Raw genomic sequence first — 19,659 nt, forward strand, 5'->3', positions numbered from 1 at the left:
CCAGAAAGCAAATCCCCACTCACACTTAGAAAAAAGAGATTTTACAAAAACATCTGAACTCTAAATGTTGATGGAGTTAAATCTCGAAAGACTTGGCTCTTCAAAGCCAGGGGTTTTTTACGGGAAAGTTGGAAACGGGCTTCAGAAAACCTCTTCGCGCATTGTATGCAAATCTGCCCCCCATTTTTTTCTTTTTCCCTGGGAGATCGTCCAGTTATCAGATTCTCAAAATGGACAGCGACTTAAAGCAATTAAAGACCACTGCGACAAATGCTCCTGCGAACACCACTCCGAAGTTAATCGCGCAGACGTCTAGACTTCAAAAGGTGGTGGTAAAGTGCGCTCAGGCATCGGTAGGAGGTGCGGCAGGCAGGGCACAGCTACTTGCTTTCATAATTTTTTTTCTTCCTGATGGACCAATGCTGTGAAAAATCCTCAGTGGGGTTTTGGAGCGGAAAGGGAGCGACTGCAGTTTGCATGCTTGCTATGTGTGCCAATCAAGGTGTTTCTCATAAATTTCCTCTTTTAATCCTTGCGGCAATCCTCTGAGTTCGGTGTTAACATCCTTAATATTATTCCCAAAAATCCATTAAGAGGGCTCTTAATGGAGTGCCGGCTTTTGTGGTCCTGGATTTTCAGTGGATGCACACACTGACCATTCCCCTCTCTCTTTTACATTCAAAACTTCCATGAGATTTCCTTTGTTTAAATGAACTTTCCTTTATAGATAGCCTTTCATTTGTTTATTTTGTCTGCCTCTTTCAATCAAGAGGCACCCTCCCCTCAAAATTGGCAGCATAAGCACAGACGTAAACGCAGGAACCAATGCGATTTCAGGTTGATTTAGGACAGCGCTGGAACTTCACTTTATCCCTCTTACGGTCACACGAGGTGGGCGGCGGCCCCGGCAGGGTTTGGGCGGGAGAAACGCGGTTCGGGACTCCGCGGCCGCCTAGGCGCGGGGATGACCTGCGGGGGTGGGGTGGGGGGAGGGAGGTCGGGGCCCGGCCCCACGTGGCCGCTGCTGCCGGGCTCATCCCAGCCCCGCCCGGAGGCGGCCCCGCGGCCCCGGCTAGCCAGGGCGGGCGGCCACCGCTGCCCTACTCCTTCTCTCCGCGTTCCGGGCCTCGGAGCCACCGTGAGGAGGATGAGTCCCTGGAGCTGGTTCCTGCTGCAGACCCTCTGCCTCCTGCCCACGGGCGCAGCTTCGCGGCGCGGGGCGCCGGGCGCCGCCAACTGCGAGCTCAAGCCCCAAGTAAGGCGCGCGTCGGGTGCTGGAGAGCCGGCCTCTCTGCACCTCCTTGGGATGGTTTCCCTCCGAACGCCGCGAAGCAGCGCTTTCGGACCCCGAGCCGACTTCCGCGGCTGGGCTTTCACCTAGCACCGCGGCGCTCCTTGCTCGCCCTCCTCTCTTTGCCCTCGGTTTCCCCTTTCCCGCGGGGGCGCAGCCCGCAGGCTCCAAGAGACTCAGTGCCCTGGCCTTTGCCCTCCGCCAGCCCAAGGGCGTCCGGGAGGGCCTCTGGGGTCTCGCCAGCCATTTTCGCGAGCTTTCGGGGGACGGATCCGCCAGGGCGTAGCGGAGCAGGAACTTGGGCACATTTATTTGAAGTTTCTTCTTCCCTCTCTTCCTTAAGAGTTTAATTGCACCTGCTCTTATCAAAATATTAATAGCGCCCTGAAGCTGCTTGGCTTAACCTTTATATGTTCAGTGCCTGAGTTAGAAGGGACTTTAGGGAGTTGAAGCCATTTCCCTTGTTTTACCGATCTGGGAAACTGGCACTCAGCGGGGGACCTGTGTGCTCCAGGTCACAGAGTGCGTTCGCGGAGTGACCACTGTCTGAGCCTTGCGTGTCCAGCCGGGCGCTTTAGATGTTCGCATCAGCGTTTTGTGGGTGAGGGAAACCCAGGCAAGGGAGGCTCAGTGACCTGCCCGAGTCAACACAGCTCTATAGCGGACAGGTCTTGCGTCTCCGAGGCTGGACCTCTTTCGAGATGAATATTTCCTTCTCTGATCAGTTTTCCTACACTCAGAATTTTCTGTGGTTCTCGAGTCCCTCTCTTCTGAGTGCGGCATAGGTTGAATTTCGCGCATATGTTCCGGTGGGTTTGATCTCTGTGCGTCCCTGGCTCTGGAGAGGGCCATGCCAGGCTTATCCTTCTGGTGCGCCCGCGACGCGGGGGTCGGGGGGTGGGGATGGGTTGAGGGAGTGGGGACTGGAATTTAGAGGCCCACCGTTGATGACACCTGCGCAGCTCCCCGGTCTGCCTCCACCCCTGGCCATTAGCAATTTTATTCCTCATCCCAACTGCGGCAAAGCAGAGGACGGCCAAATAGAGCCGATCCTGGAACTCCGGGCTGGGAAGACGCACGGTGTTCGCTTCTCTAAGGCGTCGCGGGGCTGCGGACGGCCCTCTACCAAGGCAGGAGGCGCGGCAGCTGGAGAGGGGAGTCTGCACCAGGCATGGTTTCAAACTCTGTTGCGGTGTGGCCGCTTCATGCTTGTTAGACAAGGCAGGAGTCCATCTCCTCACAAGAAAGCACATTGCCTTTCACTTCTGCAAAACCTATTACCAACTGGTAATTATGACAAGTGAGTCTGGATAAGATCTCTCTCCTTTAGAATCTGTCTTTATGAGTCCTTCATTCCATCGGTCGTCCTACCTTTTGGTCTCAGGACTCCTTTACATTACAAAAAATTATCAAAGAAGCCCAGCATGGTGGCTCCCTCCTGTAATCCCAGCACTTTGGGAGGCCAAGGCGGTGGATCACTTGAGCCCAGGAGTTGCAGACCAGCCTGGCCAACATGGCGAGACCCTCGTCTCTACAAAAAAATAAAAAAAATTACCAGCTTGGGGACACATGCCTGCAGTCCCAGCTACTCCAGAGGCTGAGGTGGAAGGAAACCTTGAGCCTGGGAGTGGGGGCCAGTGAGGTGTGATTGCGCCACTGCACTCCAGCTTGGGTGAAAGAGCGAGACCCCATATCCAAAAAAAAAAAAAAAAAAATATTGAAAACCTCAAAGACTTTTACTTTATGTGAATTAATGGAGATAGTAGTAAAACACAACATTCCATTAGCCATCAGAGCAGTGACCTCATCACACACGTAGCCTCCAGAAAATTCTACAGTACCTCGTGAGAAAATGAGGGTGAAAGGAAAATATCTTAGTTTTATGAAAACAGTTTTGACCTTATAGACTCCCTGAAAGGCTCTTGGGGACACCCACAGGTCCCTGGACCATACTTTGAGAATTGCTGTTCTCTTCTGTGGGCAAACTCTGTCTTGCCCCCTGTGGAATTGGGAAGGCCAATTAGCGGCACACATGCTGTATGTCTGACCCACATGCTGTAAGGGCGTTGCGGTTGGGTCCCTCAGTGGGTTGGGGTCTTGAGATTCTAGAGTGGAAGTCCTGGGATCCAGCCTCCAATCCAGTGCAGCAGCCCCTATAGGATTCTGCAGGATTGTGGGTTTGAGAGCTGGTTTGGTTTTCATGGTTGGTTAATGATTAGAGAGGTCTTCTGAGCCCAAATTGGCCCCTAGACACTGCAGGGTTTACCCTGAGCACCACGCAGGTTGAGTCTCTTTCTTGTCAAACAGAACTCTCAGTGTTCTTTCCTATTTATTCCTGCCTGATGCCTTTTTTTTTTTTTTTTTTTTTTTTTAGAGTCTTGCTCTGTCTGTCACCCAGGCTAGAGTGCAGTGGCGCTACATTGGCTCACTGCAACCTCTGCCTCCAGGGTTCAAGTGATTCTCCTGCCTCAGCCTCCTGAGTAGCTGGGATTACAGGCGCCCACCACCAAGCCCGGCTAATTTTTGTATTTTTAGTAGAGATGGGGTTTCACTATCTTGAGCAGGCTGGTCTTGAACTCCTGACTTCATGATCCACCTGCCTCAGCCTGCCAAAGTGCTGGGATTATAGGCATGAGCCACCCTGCCCAGCTTGATGCCTTTTATACTTGCTCTTTCTTCCCCCTGGAAAGTTCTTCCCTCATTTATCCACAGGCTTGCTCCCTTACCTCCATCTGGCTTTGGCTCAAGTGTCTCTCAATGAGTTTCTTCCTGATTACTCTTGTAAAGGTGATATCAACAGCTGCCACCACTACCATCTGCCTTCTCTGCTTTATTTTTATTTATAGCACTTAATCACCATCTGATAACAATTTTGGTTTACTGCTGTCCCTTCCCCTATGTCATCTTCATAAGGGTAGGGATTTTTGTGTTTTGTTTGCCTCTGATCCCCAGTATCCAGAAGAGTCCCTGGCCATAGCAGATGCTCAACAAATATTTGTTGAATGAAAAGGATAATGTAAAGCCAGTTTCACTGTGGCTGGTCTGCTGAAGAGTAATCCTGGAAAAGTGCAGTTATTGCAGGTCCAGGGTTGCTAGGATGGGAGGAGCTGAGGGTGTGCTGGGTGTTACGGAGTTAGCTTGCAATATGCAGTTGTCATTGTGCCTTGTTCTTTTTCATTGGATGGACTACACAGGTGTCTGTTAAAATCTCAGTTTGATTCAGAATCTTGTAGCTTCTGTGTCTCAGTCACCCATGGCCATGTTTTCTCTTTTTTGAGATAGAGTCCTGCTCTGTCACCCAGCATGGAGGGCAGTGTCATGATCATAGCTCACTGTAACCTTGAAGCCCAGGCCTCAAATGGTCCTCCTGCCTCAGCTTCCCAAAGTCTTGGGATTACAGGCATAAGCCACCATGCCAGGCTATCTTTTCCTTCTGGGAACAGTTGCAACAAGTTAGAAGGGACATGTTAATAGTGGTTCAATTTTTTTTTCTTTTAAACTATCCTAATGTTAAAATCTATGGCTTCTTCTAATTGCCATATATTTTAACAGTGAAATAGGGTAGTGGAGTTTTTTTTCTTTTTTTTTTTTTTTGTAGAGATAAATACCCCTACCCTGAGGATATCAGTATGAGAGAGGCAGAGGCAGTTGCACCAGTACAGTAAGTGCAAGGGTCCAGGGGCTCGCCATTGTGCAAGGTAAGGTAAAGAAGAGTCCTGAAGACTCTTCTTTCAGCCTGTGCCCTGCTGAAGACATGTCTGGTAGGGTAGGATCAGTGTTCCACAGGAATGGTTATTGGTGCACACAGTGGGAATCCGGGTGCCCTGCTTGGTCAGAACAGAACTGTAGGTATTGAAGAAATTGTACATGATAAGATTCATTTCTTTAAAAAATTCTTTTTGAGCTCCTATGTAGTAGTATATGGCAAGTATTTCAGTATTTGGGAATATGAAGGTGAATAAGATACAGCCCTTGGCATAAAAAGGCAGAAAAGCCCGTGAGTTGTGTTATCTTGAAAAGAGAAGATGGGAAAGGTGGCACCTGAGGCTGTAACAAGGTCAGTGTGGTATTTGTCTGGGCAATCATCTGGGACAGGGAAGATGAGCTGGACAGAGCCTTTCTAGATTTGGAATCAGGTGGTGCTCCTGAGCAACAATACAACTAGCAGGGTATTAACTGAAAAAAGATAGGACACTGAATCACAAGTAAAGCCTATTGCATGTTAAGGCTGCATAAATATGGTGTTTAAAAGCTTGGACTCAGGAGCCAGCCTACCTGTCCACCACTTAGCACGGGGCATATTTTTGCTCCCACCACACCACTAAAACTGTTCTTGTCTGAGTCCCTAGTGACTTCAGTGTTGCTCAATCCAGAGGTCAGTTCTCAAATTCTTGATTTATTTGGCCTACCATCCACATTTAACCCACTTGCTTATTTTCTGCTCCTTGAAGTACTTTCTTCGATCGGCCTCCTACTCTTCTGATTTTCCCAGCAACCTTGCTGGCCACTTCTCATTCTCCCTTGCTAGCTGCTCTTCTTTCCCCAGACTTCTTAGGGTGAGAGGGCCCTGAGACTATTCCTAGAACTTTTCTCCTGTGGACATCCTGTTGGAGACCTTATCTAGTCCCATGGCTTTAAAGAACATCTACGTGGTGATGATGCCCTCATCTTTATCTCCGACCCAGGCCTCTCCCAAGCTCCAGACTTACATATTCACCTACCACCTGGACCTTGGCACTAGGTTGTGTGCTTGACATGTCAACTGGACAGATCCAAAACGAAATTTCTGACCTTCCCCTGTAATCCTGTTTCACCCCTGTCCTTCTCCATATCTGTTAATGATAACCTCATCCTTTCATCAGCAAGTCCTGTTTACTTTTCTTTTCTTTTCTTTTTTTTTTTTTTTAATTTTGAGATACGGCCTCACTCTGTTGCCCAGGCAGGAGTGCAGTGGTGCAATCATAGCTCACTGCAGCCTCATCCTCCCAGGCTCAAACCATCTTCCTACCTCAACCTCCTAAGTAGCTGGGACCGGAGGTGCCTGCAACCATGACTGGCTAATTTTTAAATATTTTGTAGAGACAGGGTCTTGCTATTTTGTCCAGGCTGATCTCAAACTTTTGGGCTCAAGCTTCTCAAAGTGTTGGGATTACAGGCATGAGGCATCGTGCCGGCCAGCAAATCCTGTTTTCTAGACTACATCTGGAATTTGATCACTTCCCATCAATCCTGTCACTCCCACTTTGATTATTTTGGTAATGTCCTAACTGACCTACTTGTGTCTGCCCTCATCCCTCTATTCATCCCAGCCTCCAGGGCGATCCTCTGAACACACTGTCAGCTGATGTCACTCCTCTCTCAAAAACCTGGGCTAGCTACCATCTGACTCAGTTGAAAGCCTGAGCCCTTCCTGGGGCCTTTCCAGGGGCCCACCGACCCTGCATGGCTTGCTCACTCACCTCTCTGACCTCTGCCTCCTACTTTCCTGTTCAGCTATCCCTCTCTGTCGTGCTGGCCTCCTTGCTGGTCTTCCAGTACATGGAGGCCCTCCCTGCCTCAGGGCCTTTGCACTGCTGTTTCTGCCTCCTGGAGGGAATGCTCTTCTCTTAGATATCCCCATAGGGGGCCCCTCGTCTCCTTCATGGCAAGGCTTAGATGTCTTTCTAGACATTCAGTGACTTTTCTGGTCCCCCTACTTAAAATCACCCCTGCAACCCTGTGCCACAGTACTCACTGTCCCTTTTCCAGCTTACATGTTCTTTTTGTGTTTTTTGTTGTCAAATTATCCTTTATTGAAATGTTTTCCTTTGTGCTTCTTAACTAGCTGGGCATTCCACTGCACCATTGTTGATGTCATGAGTGTGGCAGCCATCAAGATTCAGCCCACGGACTGGGAAGTCCCCAGGATCTCTTTAATGGTTCCAGAAAGTTCTCTGGCTAAAGATTGGTGCTGCATCTATTGAGCAATGTTGACGACCTCATCAAAAGTGATATTTCCACTGTGTTTAATGTTTTCCTGTTTCTTTCTGTCTCTTGGTGGTTCCTTGAAGGCTTCGATGATCAGGGCAGAAGCAGAAGGTACCACCTCAATCTGGGCCTGTCTGTTCTGAATGGCCAGTTTCACTGTAGTCCTCAGACCCCTCCAGTCACTGGTTGGCTTGGCAATGTCATTACCACCCTTTTTTGGAGACAGACGCAGGGGGGCTGATCTTGGGGGCCACCACAGATGAGGCATTGACTTCACCCCCGGTGCAACTCAGGTATACGACTTTGATCTCGTTAGGGTCCAACTTAGGCGGCATGGTCGAGTCAGCTGGTGTCAGATGAACCCAGATTTGGGACACCAGAAGAAAGTTACATCTTGGCCTCCTCCAGGCTGAAAGACTTAAAGCCAGCTTTACATGTTCTCCACAGCAATTAGCACCAACAGGGAACTGCGTGTCACTCACTGTTGTATTCTCGGTGCCTAGAACAGTGTCTGGCACATGGTAGGCTCAGCAGAAATAATTGTGTTGAATGCAGGCAGTGGGACAGTCCATGCGAAATGCTTGGGTGGAGCCTGGCACACAGTGAACAGCTGCTGTTAGCATTGGTACTGTCATTACATGGCTAGAGGCCAGACATGTGTATGTGTGTGTGTGTGTTTTTTAAATTTAAGCAGTTTTCAGTGAAAAGATCATACAGGGACCTTATTTCTAGACCAGTAATAGTTGAAAAGGCAACAATAAATAAATAATAAAATGAAAATGGATGCATATTGAACAGACTGCTTCTGAAGAGAAATGCAGGTATTTTGAGGTAGGATGGGGACCTTAGGCAGATTAAGTGTATTGGATAAAAACAAACCAAAACCAAACCAAAACGAACCCCACCCCTCCATTATCCTGCAGTATGGGTTTGGTTTTCCTGGGAATATATTTGTTTAACATGATGGTGTCCTGATAGATGACAATGAATCAGGTGTCCATGGGTTTAATAATAACATTTCAGCTTGTTTGCTGTGTCTCCCAGTTGGAAACCATGTAGAAGCTCTTGGGTAGACTGCCTGGATGTTGTGCAATTAGATCTCTTATATAGGTCAGTGGTCCCCAGACGTTTCACGAGCCAGACCTCTAAATGAACAAATAAACTAAAATTACTCTTCGAAGCCTGCCTCTACCTATTTGTAGGTAATAATTCTTACCTGTTTACAATTAACCAAAGACATAACTGTCAATCTCAGCTTTTGATTAGCATCTATTATAGTTACCCAGTGTCTTCTACCCTTTTGATCTAATTCTAACCAATAGTGAGACATTTGATTGCTTAATTCGCCTTAGCAGGCATTCTTGGTAGATGTACGGTTTCCATTTCGTTTTTGAAGTATTTAAATAACCCCAGGGGCCCTTATTACTGCATAAGAGGATGCCTAGGGGATGGGGACCCTGTAAATGATTCATCTGTTAATATTACTTCAACAATCAATGGTTTAAAAAATTTTTTTTTTCTTTTTCGAGACAGTGTCTTGCTCTGTTGCCCAGGCTGGAGTGCAGTGGCGGGATCTTGGCTCACTGAAACCTCTGCCTCCCGGTTCAAGCGATTCTCCTACCTCAGCCTCCTAAGTAGAGTAGCTGGGACTACAGGCGCTCGCCACCATGTCTGGCTGATTTTTGTCTTTTTAGTAGAGGAGGAGTTTCATCATGTTGGACAGGCTCGAACTCCTGACCTCAAGTGATCCACCCTCCTCGGCCTCTCAAAGTGCTGGGATTATAGGCGTCAGCCACTGCGCTCGGCCTAAATTTTTTTTTTGTTTTTTGAGATGGAGTCTCGCTCTGTCCCCTAGGCTGGAGTGCAGTGGCGCTATCTCTGCTCACTGCAACCTCCACCTCCTAGGTTCAAGCAATTCTCCTGCCTCAGCCTCCCAAATAGCTGAGACTACAAGCACAGGCCACCATGCCTGGCTAATTTTTTGTATTTTAGTAGAGACAGGGTTTCACCTTGTTGCCCAGGCTGATCGCGAACTCCTGAGCTCAGGCAATCCACCCGCCTCGGCCTCCCGAAGTGCTGGAATTACAGGCATGAGCTACTATGCCTGGCCAATAAGGTGCCTTTCAGTAGAAGCACACATAAAACAAGGCTATGTATTGATCAGTTGATGAAAATGTTATGAACAAGAACTTAACCCTATGTTTCTCCTAGGAACAACAGTTTAGTATTTGCTAATTTTGTGTTTGTGGCAACTTTATAAAATATAACTACCACGAATAATAAGAATTGCTTGTAGATAGAAACTTCATAATCCAAGGGAAGCATGTTACTTAAAAGGCTGAAGTCAAATCCTTTAGTAAAGGGAATATGTTCCAAATATTTCTTTCTCCCTCCCTCCTTCCCTCCCTCCCTCTAGTCCTTCCTTCTCTCTCTCTTTCTTTCTTTTTCTGAGACAAAGTCTCATTCTGTAGCCCAGGCTGAAGCACAGTGGTGCGATCTGCAGACTCAACCTGATGGGCTCAAGCAATCCTCCCACCTCAGCCTCTTGAGTAGCTGGGACTACAGGCATGCACCACCATGCCTGACTAATTTTGGTATTTTTTGTACAGATGGGGCTTTGCTGTGTTGCCCAGGCTGGTCTCAAACTCCTGAGCTCAAGTGATCTGCCTGCCTCAGCCTCTAAAGTACTGGGATTACAGGTGTGAGTCACCATGCCTGGCCGAAATATATATATTTTTTCTATAAACCTAGATTTTCACATTTCTGGCTTTCTGAATACATTATTCTTATCACTAGTATGTCTGCCATTTACACCTAATTCCTTGAGCACTGCACTTCTTTGTACAGTGCCTCTTAATAAGCAGATATGTTATAAATGCCAGTTGTTGAGGATGAGAGACACTCAGGGGCCAGGAGTGAAATGGCCTGGCTTCAGATGAACATGCACCACTGCTCAGCATGTGCAACTGCTTGGAGAGAATCCATCCAGCAGAGATCATCCAGATCTCTGCAATGGAAACTGAAGGCTTTGTGAGAGAAATAAATGTGATCCACATCCTAAAGGGACAAGAGCAAACTGTAAAATCATAGGCTCATTAGGACCCTAGTTTCAACCTTGGTGGTACGTTGGGGTCACCAGGGGAGCTTCAAAAGTAGCATCTCTGTGGCTGGGAGCAGTGGCTCACGACTGTAATTCCAGCACTTTGGGAGGCCGAGGTGGGCGGATCACAAGGTCAGGAGTTTGAGACCAGTCTGGCCAATATGGTGAAACCCCGTCTCTACTAAAAATACAAAAATTAGCTGGGCGTGGTGGCGAGTGCCAGTAGTCCCAGCTACTCAGGGGGCTGAGGCGGGAGAATTGCTTGAATCCGGGAGGCTGAGGTTGCAGTGAAGTGAGCTGGGATTGCGCCACTGCACTCCAGCCTGGGCAACAGAGCGAGACTCCGTCTCAAAAAAAAAGTAGCATTTCTGAGTTCCACCTCCAGACATTCTGATGTGATTGGTCTGGGGTGGGACCCAGGCATTGGACTTTCAAAAGCTTTGTGGGTGATTCCAGTGCATAGCCAGATTTGAAGCCTCTGCCTTTGGGGATGTTGGTTTTGAGATCTGAAAGAGCAGGGATCATCAGGTCTGCCTGAGAGACAGTGGGCTTCTCAGGTGTCTCTTAGATGGTATCAGGTATATCCTTGGAGGCCCCTGAGACTCACTTCTTTAACTCTTGCCCAGTTCATTGCTGGGGCAGGCATGGTACAATCTCAAAACTGGTGATTGCTATTGCTTTCTCATCTTGGAATCAACATTTTGATTGAAAAGGGGGTCCCATCCCCTTTATTTTATTTTATTTATTTTTATTATTATTATTATACTTTAAGTTTTAGGGTACATATGCACAATGTGCAGGTTAGTTACATATGTATACATGTGCCATGCTGGTGTGCTGCACCCATTAACTCGTCATTTAGCATTAGGTATATCTCCTAATGCTATCCCTCCCCCCTCCCCCCACCCCACAACAGTCCCCAGAGTGTGATGTTCCCCTTCCTGTGTCCATGTGTTCTCATTGTTCAATTCCCATCTATGAGTGAGAACATGCGGTGTTTGGTTTTTTGTCCTTGCGATAGTTTACTGAGAATGATGATTTCCAATTTCATCCATGTCCCTACAAAAGACATGAACTCATCATTTTTTATGGCTGCATAGTATTTCATGGTGTATATGTGCCACATTTTCTTAATCCAGTCTATCATTGTTGGACATTTGCCCATCCCCTTTTGATTGAAAAGGTGAGTGTCATCCCAGACCAATGAAATCAGAATCTCTGGAGGTAGGACTCAGAGATGCTTCTTTTAAAGCTCCCCTGGCAATCCCAACATACAGCCAAGGTTGAAACTAGAGTCCTAATGAGCCCCTGATTTCATAATTTGCCCCTGTCTATTTAGGACATGGATTGTCCTGGCAGGTGAATCTACATGGACTCAAAAGTCTAATTCTACTTTGATATCTTTTCTCTTGAAATGTGACTAATTCATTTCCTCTCACAGGTTCCTGACCACCCCTCTCCCCCATATTATATCTTGATGTTACCTCTTTTCTTTTCAGCAAAGTGAGTTGAATTCCTTCTTGTGGACCATTAAGCGAGACCCACCATCTTACTTCTTTGGCACAATCCATGTCCCGTACACCCGAGTTTGGGACTTCATCCCTGACAACTCTAAGGAGGCTTTCCTGCAGAGCAACACTGTGTACTTTGAGTTGGATCTCACAGACCCCTATACCATCTCAGCTCTCACCAGCTGTCAGATGCTGCCACAGGGCGAGAACCTCCAAGATGTGCTCCCCAGGGACATCTACTGCCGCCTCAAGCGCCACCTGGAGTATGTCAAGCTCATGATGCCCTTGTGGATGACCCCAGACCAGCGCGGCAAGGGGCTCTACGCAGACTACCTCTTCAATGCCATTGCCGGAAACTGGGAGCGCAAGAGGCCTGTCTGGGTGATGCTCATGGTCAACTCCCTGACTGAAGTGGACGTTAAGTCCCGTGGGGTGCCTGTCTTAGACCTATTCCTTGCCCAGGAGGCTGAGCGGCTGAGGAAACAGACTGGGGCAGTGGAAAAGGTGGAAGAGCAGTGCCATCCATTGAATGGGTTGAACTTTTCACAGGTAAGACTCTCTTTGCATAAAAGACTTAGTGGCATTTGGTTGTATGGGTGAATCTGTTGAGTTTCAGGGCAGGTGATGGACCACGGGCACAGGTTGTCTAGAAATTGTCTTTGCTTAAAAATGCTTTTCCGGGGGTTAAAAAAAAAAAGCCAAGTGGTCAGTTATATCACTTATTTGAGTATTGCCAAGAAAAAAAACTTGTTTTTTTCTTATCATTCCAACAAATACTGCGTGCTTTTTTTTTTTTTTGAGACAGAGTCTCACTCTGTCACCCAGGCTGGAGTGCAGTGGTGCGATCTCAGCTCACTGCAACCTCTGCCCTCTGGGTTCAAGCAATTCTCCTGTCTTAGCCTCCCCAGTAGCTGGGATTACAGGTGTGTGCTACCACGCCTGACTACTTTTTGTATTTTTAGTAGAGACAGGGTTTTGCCATGTTGGCCAGGCTGGTCTCAAACTCCTGACATCAAGTGATCCGCCTGTCTTGGTTTCCCAAAGTGCTGGGATTACAGGCGTGAGCCACTGCGCCTGGCCCATACTGTGTGTTTTTAAAATGCATTTTAGTTCAGATCCTTCATTAAAAAGCTGCTTTGAGACGTTGTGGACATGTGGATGCCACACTGGTTGTCACAGGGCATGGCCTGGTTTGAAAATGATACTGGCCATTGCTGTTTTAGGAGACAGCAGTCTCTTTGAGGTCACTACTGTCCCTCTTCAGGACACTGCCCCAGGACAGTTCCTTTCCTAGGTAGAGTTATGCTCCTCTTACCCCTGGTTTAAGGATCCTACCCCAGGGCATTGGAATTTAGTTTGATGTTCAAGAAGTTGGTTCTTCAATTTTCATAAGTAATACTTGATTAAAGTGCCATGGTTTAGTTATTTCCATGAAAGTTGTTTAAAGTGCATTAGAGACTTCTGGAGACCAATGGGAGTTTTGCAATATGAAATAAAGTGTTCTTGTTTTGTAAATGTTCTCATTGGGTCACCCTGAGGTTTTGTTCCTCAGAATTTGAGATTACTGTTAATCCAAATAGCTCAGCCTTAGCAGATCTTGACATACTGAACTAAGGTTGTTATTTAAAAGGTGTAAGGACATGTAACAGCATAAAAATAATGTTCCTGAGTTGATAATGATATCTTTAGGGAATTTATCTTGCTAAAATTCTATAATATTAATAAGTACTCAGATGCTATTCTATATGCTATAGTATTTGTTTGGCACATTAAGATTTATAGATAAGATAAGGGATCATTAATTGTCTGCATTGATCTCCTGGGAAAGATTTTCTTGCATTATTATGGAAACCCAAAGAGCCAATGTTATAACCTTTTCAATGTCTGCATTTAATATAATATTTTGAAAAAGAAAGGTGCTTTGATTTGAAGGCTTATTGATTTTGACCAAATGAGTTTGAAATTGGTGAGCATTTTAACCTGAGCCAAAGCCTTCTTTCATACTCCTAGTTGGGGAAAAAAAAGGCTTCGAAGTAAAATATTAGCTCAAGCAAGGTATCTTTGAAGGAAGGTGTGCAACAGTGTCTCTTTTTTTCTTTCTTTCTTTCTTTGTTTTTTATTATACTTTAAGTTCTAGGGTACATGTGCACAACATGCAGGTTTGTTACATATACATACATGCGCCATGTTGGTGTGCTGCACCCATTAACTTGTAATTTACATTAGGTATATCTCCTAATGCTATCCCTCCCCCCTCCCCCTACCCCATGACAGGCCCTGGTGTGTGATGTTCCCCTTCCTGTGTCCAAGTGTTCTCATTGTTCAATTCCCACCTGTGAGTGAGAACATGCGGTGTTTGGTTTTCTGTCCTTGCGATAGTTTACTGAGAATGATGGTTTCCAGCTTCATCCATGTCCCTACAAAGGACATGAACTCATCCTTTTTTATGGCTGCATAGTATTCCAAGGTGTATATGTGCCACATTTTCTTAATCCAGTCTATCATTGATGGACAATTTGGGTTGGTTCCAAGTCTTTGCTATTGTGAATAGTGCCACAATAAACATATGTGTGCATGTGTCTTTATAGCAGCATGATTTATAATCCTTTGGGTATATACCCAGTAATGGGATGGCTGGGTCAAATGGTATTTCTAGTTCTAGATCCTTGAGGAATTGCCACACTGTCTTCCACAATGGTTGAACTAGTTTACAGTCCCACCAGCAGTGTAAAAGTGTTCCTATTTCTCCACATCCTCTCCAGCACCTGTTGTTTCCTGACTTTTTAATGATTGCCATTCTAACTGGTGTGAGATGATATCTCATTGTGGTTTTGATTTGCATTTCTCTGATGGCCAGTGATGATGAGCATTTTTTCATGTGTCTGTTGGCTGCAAAAATGTCTTCTTTTGAGAAGTGTCTGTTCATATCCTTTGTCCACTTTGTGATGGGGTTGTTTGTTTTTTTCTTGTAAATTTGTTTGAGTTCATTGTAGATTCTGGATATTAGCCCTTTGTCAGATGAGTAGATTGCAAAAATTTTCTCCCATTCTGTAGGTTGCCTGTTCACTCTGATGGTAGTTTCTTTTGCTGTGCAGAAGCTCTTTAGTTTAATTGGATCCCATTTGTCAATTTTGGCTTTTGTTGCCATTGCTTTTGGTGTTTTAGACATGAAGTCCTTGCCCATGCCTATGTCCTGAATGGTATTGCCTAGGTTTTCTTCTAGGGTTTTTATGGTTTTAGGTCTAACATTTAAATCTTTAATCCATCTTGAATTAATTTTTGTATAAGGTGTAAGGAAGGGATCCAGTTTCAGCTTTCTACATATGGCTAGCCAGCAACACTGTCTCTTAAGATAATGTATTTCAGAGATATTTTAGAGCACTATAATTATAGACTACAGTGTCATGTTGATTTTATAACACATTCTTAGGGTTTGTGTAGGTGTTTAAGATGTATAAACTAAATTTCTTATAAGATCTTGAGGTTAAGCTGGCAAGGTGGAGTTGTTTAAATTTAGGAGGAAAACATGACTTGTTCTTAAGAGTCTTTTTTCATGTAACTTCCCCATGTTTCATTTCTAGAGATAAACAGTAAAATACTCACAACCTGAGTATACAGCTCAATGACTTTTTTTTTGAGACAGAGTCTCACTCTGTTGCCCAGGCTGGAGTGTAATGGCACGATCTCAGCTCACTGCAGCCTCCGCCTCCCAGGTTCAAGTGATCCTCCTGTCTGGGATTACAGGCACCCGCCACTACGCCTGGCTAATTTTTGTATTTTTAGTAGAGATGGAGTTTCACCACGTTGGCCAGGCTAGTCTTGAACTTCTGGCCTCAAGCGATCTTCCTGCCTCAGTCTCCCAAAGTGCTGTGATTACCGGCGTGAGCCATCACACCTGGCCTCAGTGTATGACTTTCAACCATCACTTAACTTCTCTAAACTTTAGTTTTCTCATCTTTCCAATGGGGATAATAATACTTGCCCTACCATCCTGTTGTCAGAAGCAAATAAAAGCAGGAAATTGGAAAGCACTTCATAAATATTATAAGATATAAACAGAAGGGAGTGAACATACAGTGCCTACTATGAGACAGTCCCCACTAATAATTTTATATTTAACTCTCAAACTTCTCAAGATGAGTGGTATCATTGATTTTGCAAAGGGAAATTGTTTTCCTTCTTGGTTTCCTATAGACAAAGATTTTTTTTCAAAGAAGTTAAAGGAAAAGAGGACAGAAGCATAAAACAGAAGGGCTAGCAGAGGTTGCAAATAAGAGGCATATGGGCTGAATCCGGCTTGCAGTTCTGTTTTATGCGGTTAGCATTATTTTTTTTCTTTTTTAATGACTAAGTTGACAATATTTAAAACTTGAGAAATATCATATGGAGAACAGCCTGGATTCTCTTGGGCCATCAGAGGATCTGGAGTACGGGGGCCATGCTCCCACATAGCAGCCGTTGGCTGGACTGAGCACTGGCCACCCCCTTTAGTTGTGGCCAATATTGTCTTTCCAGTTTGGTTGCAGTCCCCATTCCTCCCTGTTGCCTTTCACCTAGACATCTTGACTTCTTTTAACTCATCTGCCTGGCCCCTGTAGGCCTTGTGGCTCTTGGTTTGTGGGGTGTAGGGCCCTGAATCTAACTGAAGTCTGGCAACAGGTTAGGACCCTGACACGGATGCCTGGATTTGATGTTGTCATCTCAGGGCAGACATCATCCTTGCCCCTCAGTATCAAATCAAGTTATGACTCCCGTTCTCCTTCACCTAAAGTTCATGCCTGCTTGGTACTGCCAGCTGCACTGGCGTTCCCTATGTGAAGGAAGCACATAGCTTGGACCTGGAGGCTCAGCAGAGTGGGCTCAGCAGGGTGGTATCTCACTTCTTCTCTGTCTGCACAGGTAGGTTCCCCTAGAGAAATGGTCTTGCTAAATCCTATCTCCATGTTCACACATCACCAGGCATCTATGGACAGGCTCTGGGCATGGGGAATTGCAATGCCTGCTCTGCCCATCTAAGCATAGGACTCTCCTGTCCACTTCCCCACCGAATGATTTGATGTCATGGTGGGGTGGGGCAGGAATCTGGGAAAGCTCCAGTCTCCTCAGCATGGAATCTGTCCTTTGGGACCCAGTCACATCTTGGCTTGGGCTCTTTTTTGTCATATCCCTAAGTGAACATGAATGTAGCCAACAGTTCTGGAGTTTCCCTCTGCTTTCCACATGCAAAGCCTGCATCTTTGGGCTTTTAACATCCTAAGAGGCAGTTAGTTGGATATAAAAGTCCTTTTGCAAACCCCAGAGTTGACGCTGAGGTGCTCTTATTTGAATTGCTACTGTGCAAAGCATCACTTCTTTGTCATTGTTTACTCTTGCCAATAGATGGCACTAACATTTTTCATATTTGCCTTTTTGGCTGTCATTCTTTTGTACTTTCCAGGAGGATGGTCACTGCTAGTTCTTGTTCTTCAGGACCCTAACAACTCATTCTCTTTTTTTTTCCCCACAATGCAACATTCAGTAGTGGTTTGGGCTCAGTGGACGTACTTCCAGATTGTATGAAACTGCAATTCTTGAGCTATAGTTTTGGGGTGCTGGAGAAGATGGGGACTTTGTTCTTTGGAGCAAGTTGTCTTTAGTTTGGTCGGTCACCTAATAGAAGAAACAGATGGCTCCAGGATGATTCTCTGGAAAGGTCCAGGGCAGAGTGGAGTGGTGGAGGCAGCCCCGCTCCCCAGGAGCCCTGTGGTCTGGCTGAGGAGGAAGGGCAAATTCTTAGAAGGATACCACCTCTCTCAGCCTGTGGTTATTAAGGGCTAGGTGGATGCTGGAGGACTCGGAGCTGGGGAGGTGCTAGCTGGCCTGAGGAAGACTCCTATGGAGGAAGGGGTCAGATTCTTTGAGGATGGGGTGGCCTGCCAGGCCTAAGGGAGAGGATCCTGGGGATACCATGTAGTGCCTTGTTTTGTACTTTGCAGGTTTCTGCATATTCTCACATCAGTGCCATGGGTCTTAAGAACAACCCCTGGGTCTAGGAGGTCTCTGTTCCTAGAGGCCAAGGCAAGATTGTGGGGGGTCAGCCAGCAGAGGTCACTGGTGGTGGTTTCCTGCTGGAATAACCCGAGAGAGGCCCATCTGGAAGCAGAGGGTGGGCTGGCCTGGGTTCACAGCAAGAGTTAGTGCAGGACAGGCCTAGGCTCTCAGATCTCCTGTTTCTAATCCAACTCTGCCTCTGAGTGTCATTTGGGACCCCTATTGACTTCAGTGGGGATGGCACTAGGTTCAAAAGGTGGAAGAAGAGACCCAGAGCCAGCAAATGAGACACAGGGTTTATTGAGAGGACTGACTTACAGGGTGATCCAGTGGCAGTGGGCTGGACAGGAGAATCCCAATCGCTTGTAAAAAGCATGCAGTTGATAAATCACCTTCACTTAGCACCTGCTCCTATATGGCAATCCTCATTTAACTCAAAGCAAAGGGCCTCAATCCCTTGTGTGGTCCATATTCCACAGGATGGGCCAAGGGTTCAGATGTTCCTTATAGATAAAGAATGAATCTCTGGGTTGGCCACTCCTGGATTCCTTAGCTCAGAATTCTGAACACACATTCTTCTTCTGAAGTTATTGCTGTCAGGTGCACCTACACTGAGTGCTGCCAACTGCCAGACTTAGAGGAGTAACTGGCTGAGGGATTCTGGCTTCCCCATCATAAATACCAATAAAAGCAGGAGGTCTCATTTTTAAAAAAATTGACTATGATGCTCATAGATGACTTTTCCACATTTTCCATGATCGATTTGGAAGTTGCTTGAAGATGGAGATCCTGACATTCTATTTTTCCTTGATAGTTTTGGTTTAAAATAAAGGCCTAGGAAAAATATGTGAACTCTCTGAAAGAGAACTCTTCCCTTTCTGATCAGGAGATTGAGACCATCCTGGCTAACATGGCGAAATCCTGTCTCTACTAAATATACAAAAAATTAGCCTGGCGTGGTGGCGGCACCTGCAGTCCCAGCTACTGGGGAGGCTGAGGCAGGAGAATCACTTGAACTCAGAGGGCGGAGGTTGCAGTGAGCCGAGATTGCGCCACTGCACTCCAGCCTGGGCATCAGAGCGAGACTCCGTCTCAAAAAGACAAAAAAAAAAAAAAAAAAAAAAAAAAAAAAATTTGAATAGAGCCTTTCTAAGAGCTATGTAGATATAGACTGGCATCTTAAGATTCACATGAAGTCTAACCTTTTGGGAGCAATTTGCTTTTATCCCAGTCTTTTGCTTTTTTACATTATTTCCCAACACTGCTATGTATTATTTCCTGTTCTTAGGCATGGTTGGGCTGAAGTGCTGCAGTTACTGTCGGTACCCCGGGAGGCTGACACATCTATTCCTTGGATAAACCATGTCCCGGCTTTCACATAGGTGTCAATACAGATGTTGTACGTGGACAGTGTCTTCATGAATTAGAAGTCTGGGTGGGTTCTTAGCTCTCTCGGGAGTATCTTCTGCAGTATTGTTTTCATGTTGGACATCCCTTTAGTTTCTAATTTTTTTGACCAGAGTAGAAAATCAAATCAACGTTGTACCTAAATGGCTGGTTGTGAAGCTCCTGGGCTCCCAGGTGCAGACGTCAGCTCTGCTTCCCCCTGGGCACAGGCCTGCTCAGGACTTGAGCTGTCTTTCCTTTTATGGCCACTTTTTATTTGGGACACATTTCTTAAGCACTCAGCATAGGTGAGGCACTCTGTTTCTAATTTTGGGGATTCAAAGACAAAGCAAGTGTTGATTCCGCCTTCCCCT

At 46.1% G+C, this 19,659-nt stretch overlaps 1 protein-coding gene across 5 annotated transcripts in view; it reads left to right on the plus strand.

The window, feature by feature from the left end:
* The first annotated feature begins 217 nt into the window (after positions 1-217).
* TRABD2A (TraB domain containing 2A) overlaps positions 218-19,659 on the plus strand; it is a 60,234-nt gene continuing 40,792 nt past the window's right edge. For 2 of the 5 annotated variants that reach the window (XM_063648574.1, XM_054475516.2), the window contains exons 1-2: positions 1,044-1,255; positions 11,858-12,418. In XM_063648574.1, the coding sequence (XP_063504644.1) occupies positions 1,148-1,255; positions 11,858-12,418 (669 nt within the window). In that variant the 5' untranslated portion in view covers positions 1,044-1,147. Of the gene's footprint in view, positions 327-1,029; positions 1,256-11,857; positions 12,419-19,659 lie in introns of those variants that run through there. The other 3 variants (XM_063648573.1, XM_054475519.2, XM_054475518.2) reach the window with 3 other exon arrangements.

The sequence above is a fragment of the Pongo pygmaeus genome, chromosome 12, assembly GCF_028885625.2.
Source record: "Pongo pygmaeus isolate AG05252 chromosome 12, NHGRI_mPonPyg2-v2.0_pri, whole genome shotgun sequence".
NCBI lineage: Eukaryota > Metazoa > Chordata > Mammalia > Primates > Hominidae > Pongo > Pongo pygmaeus.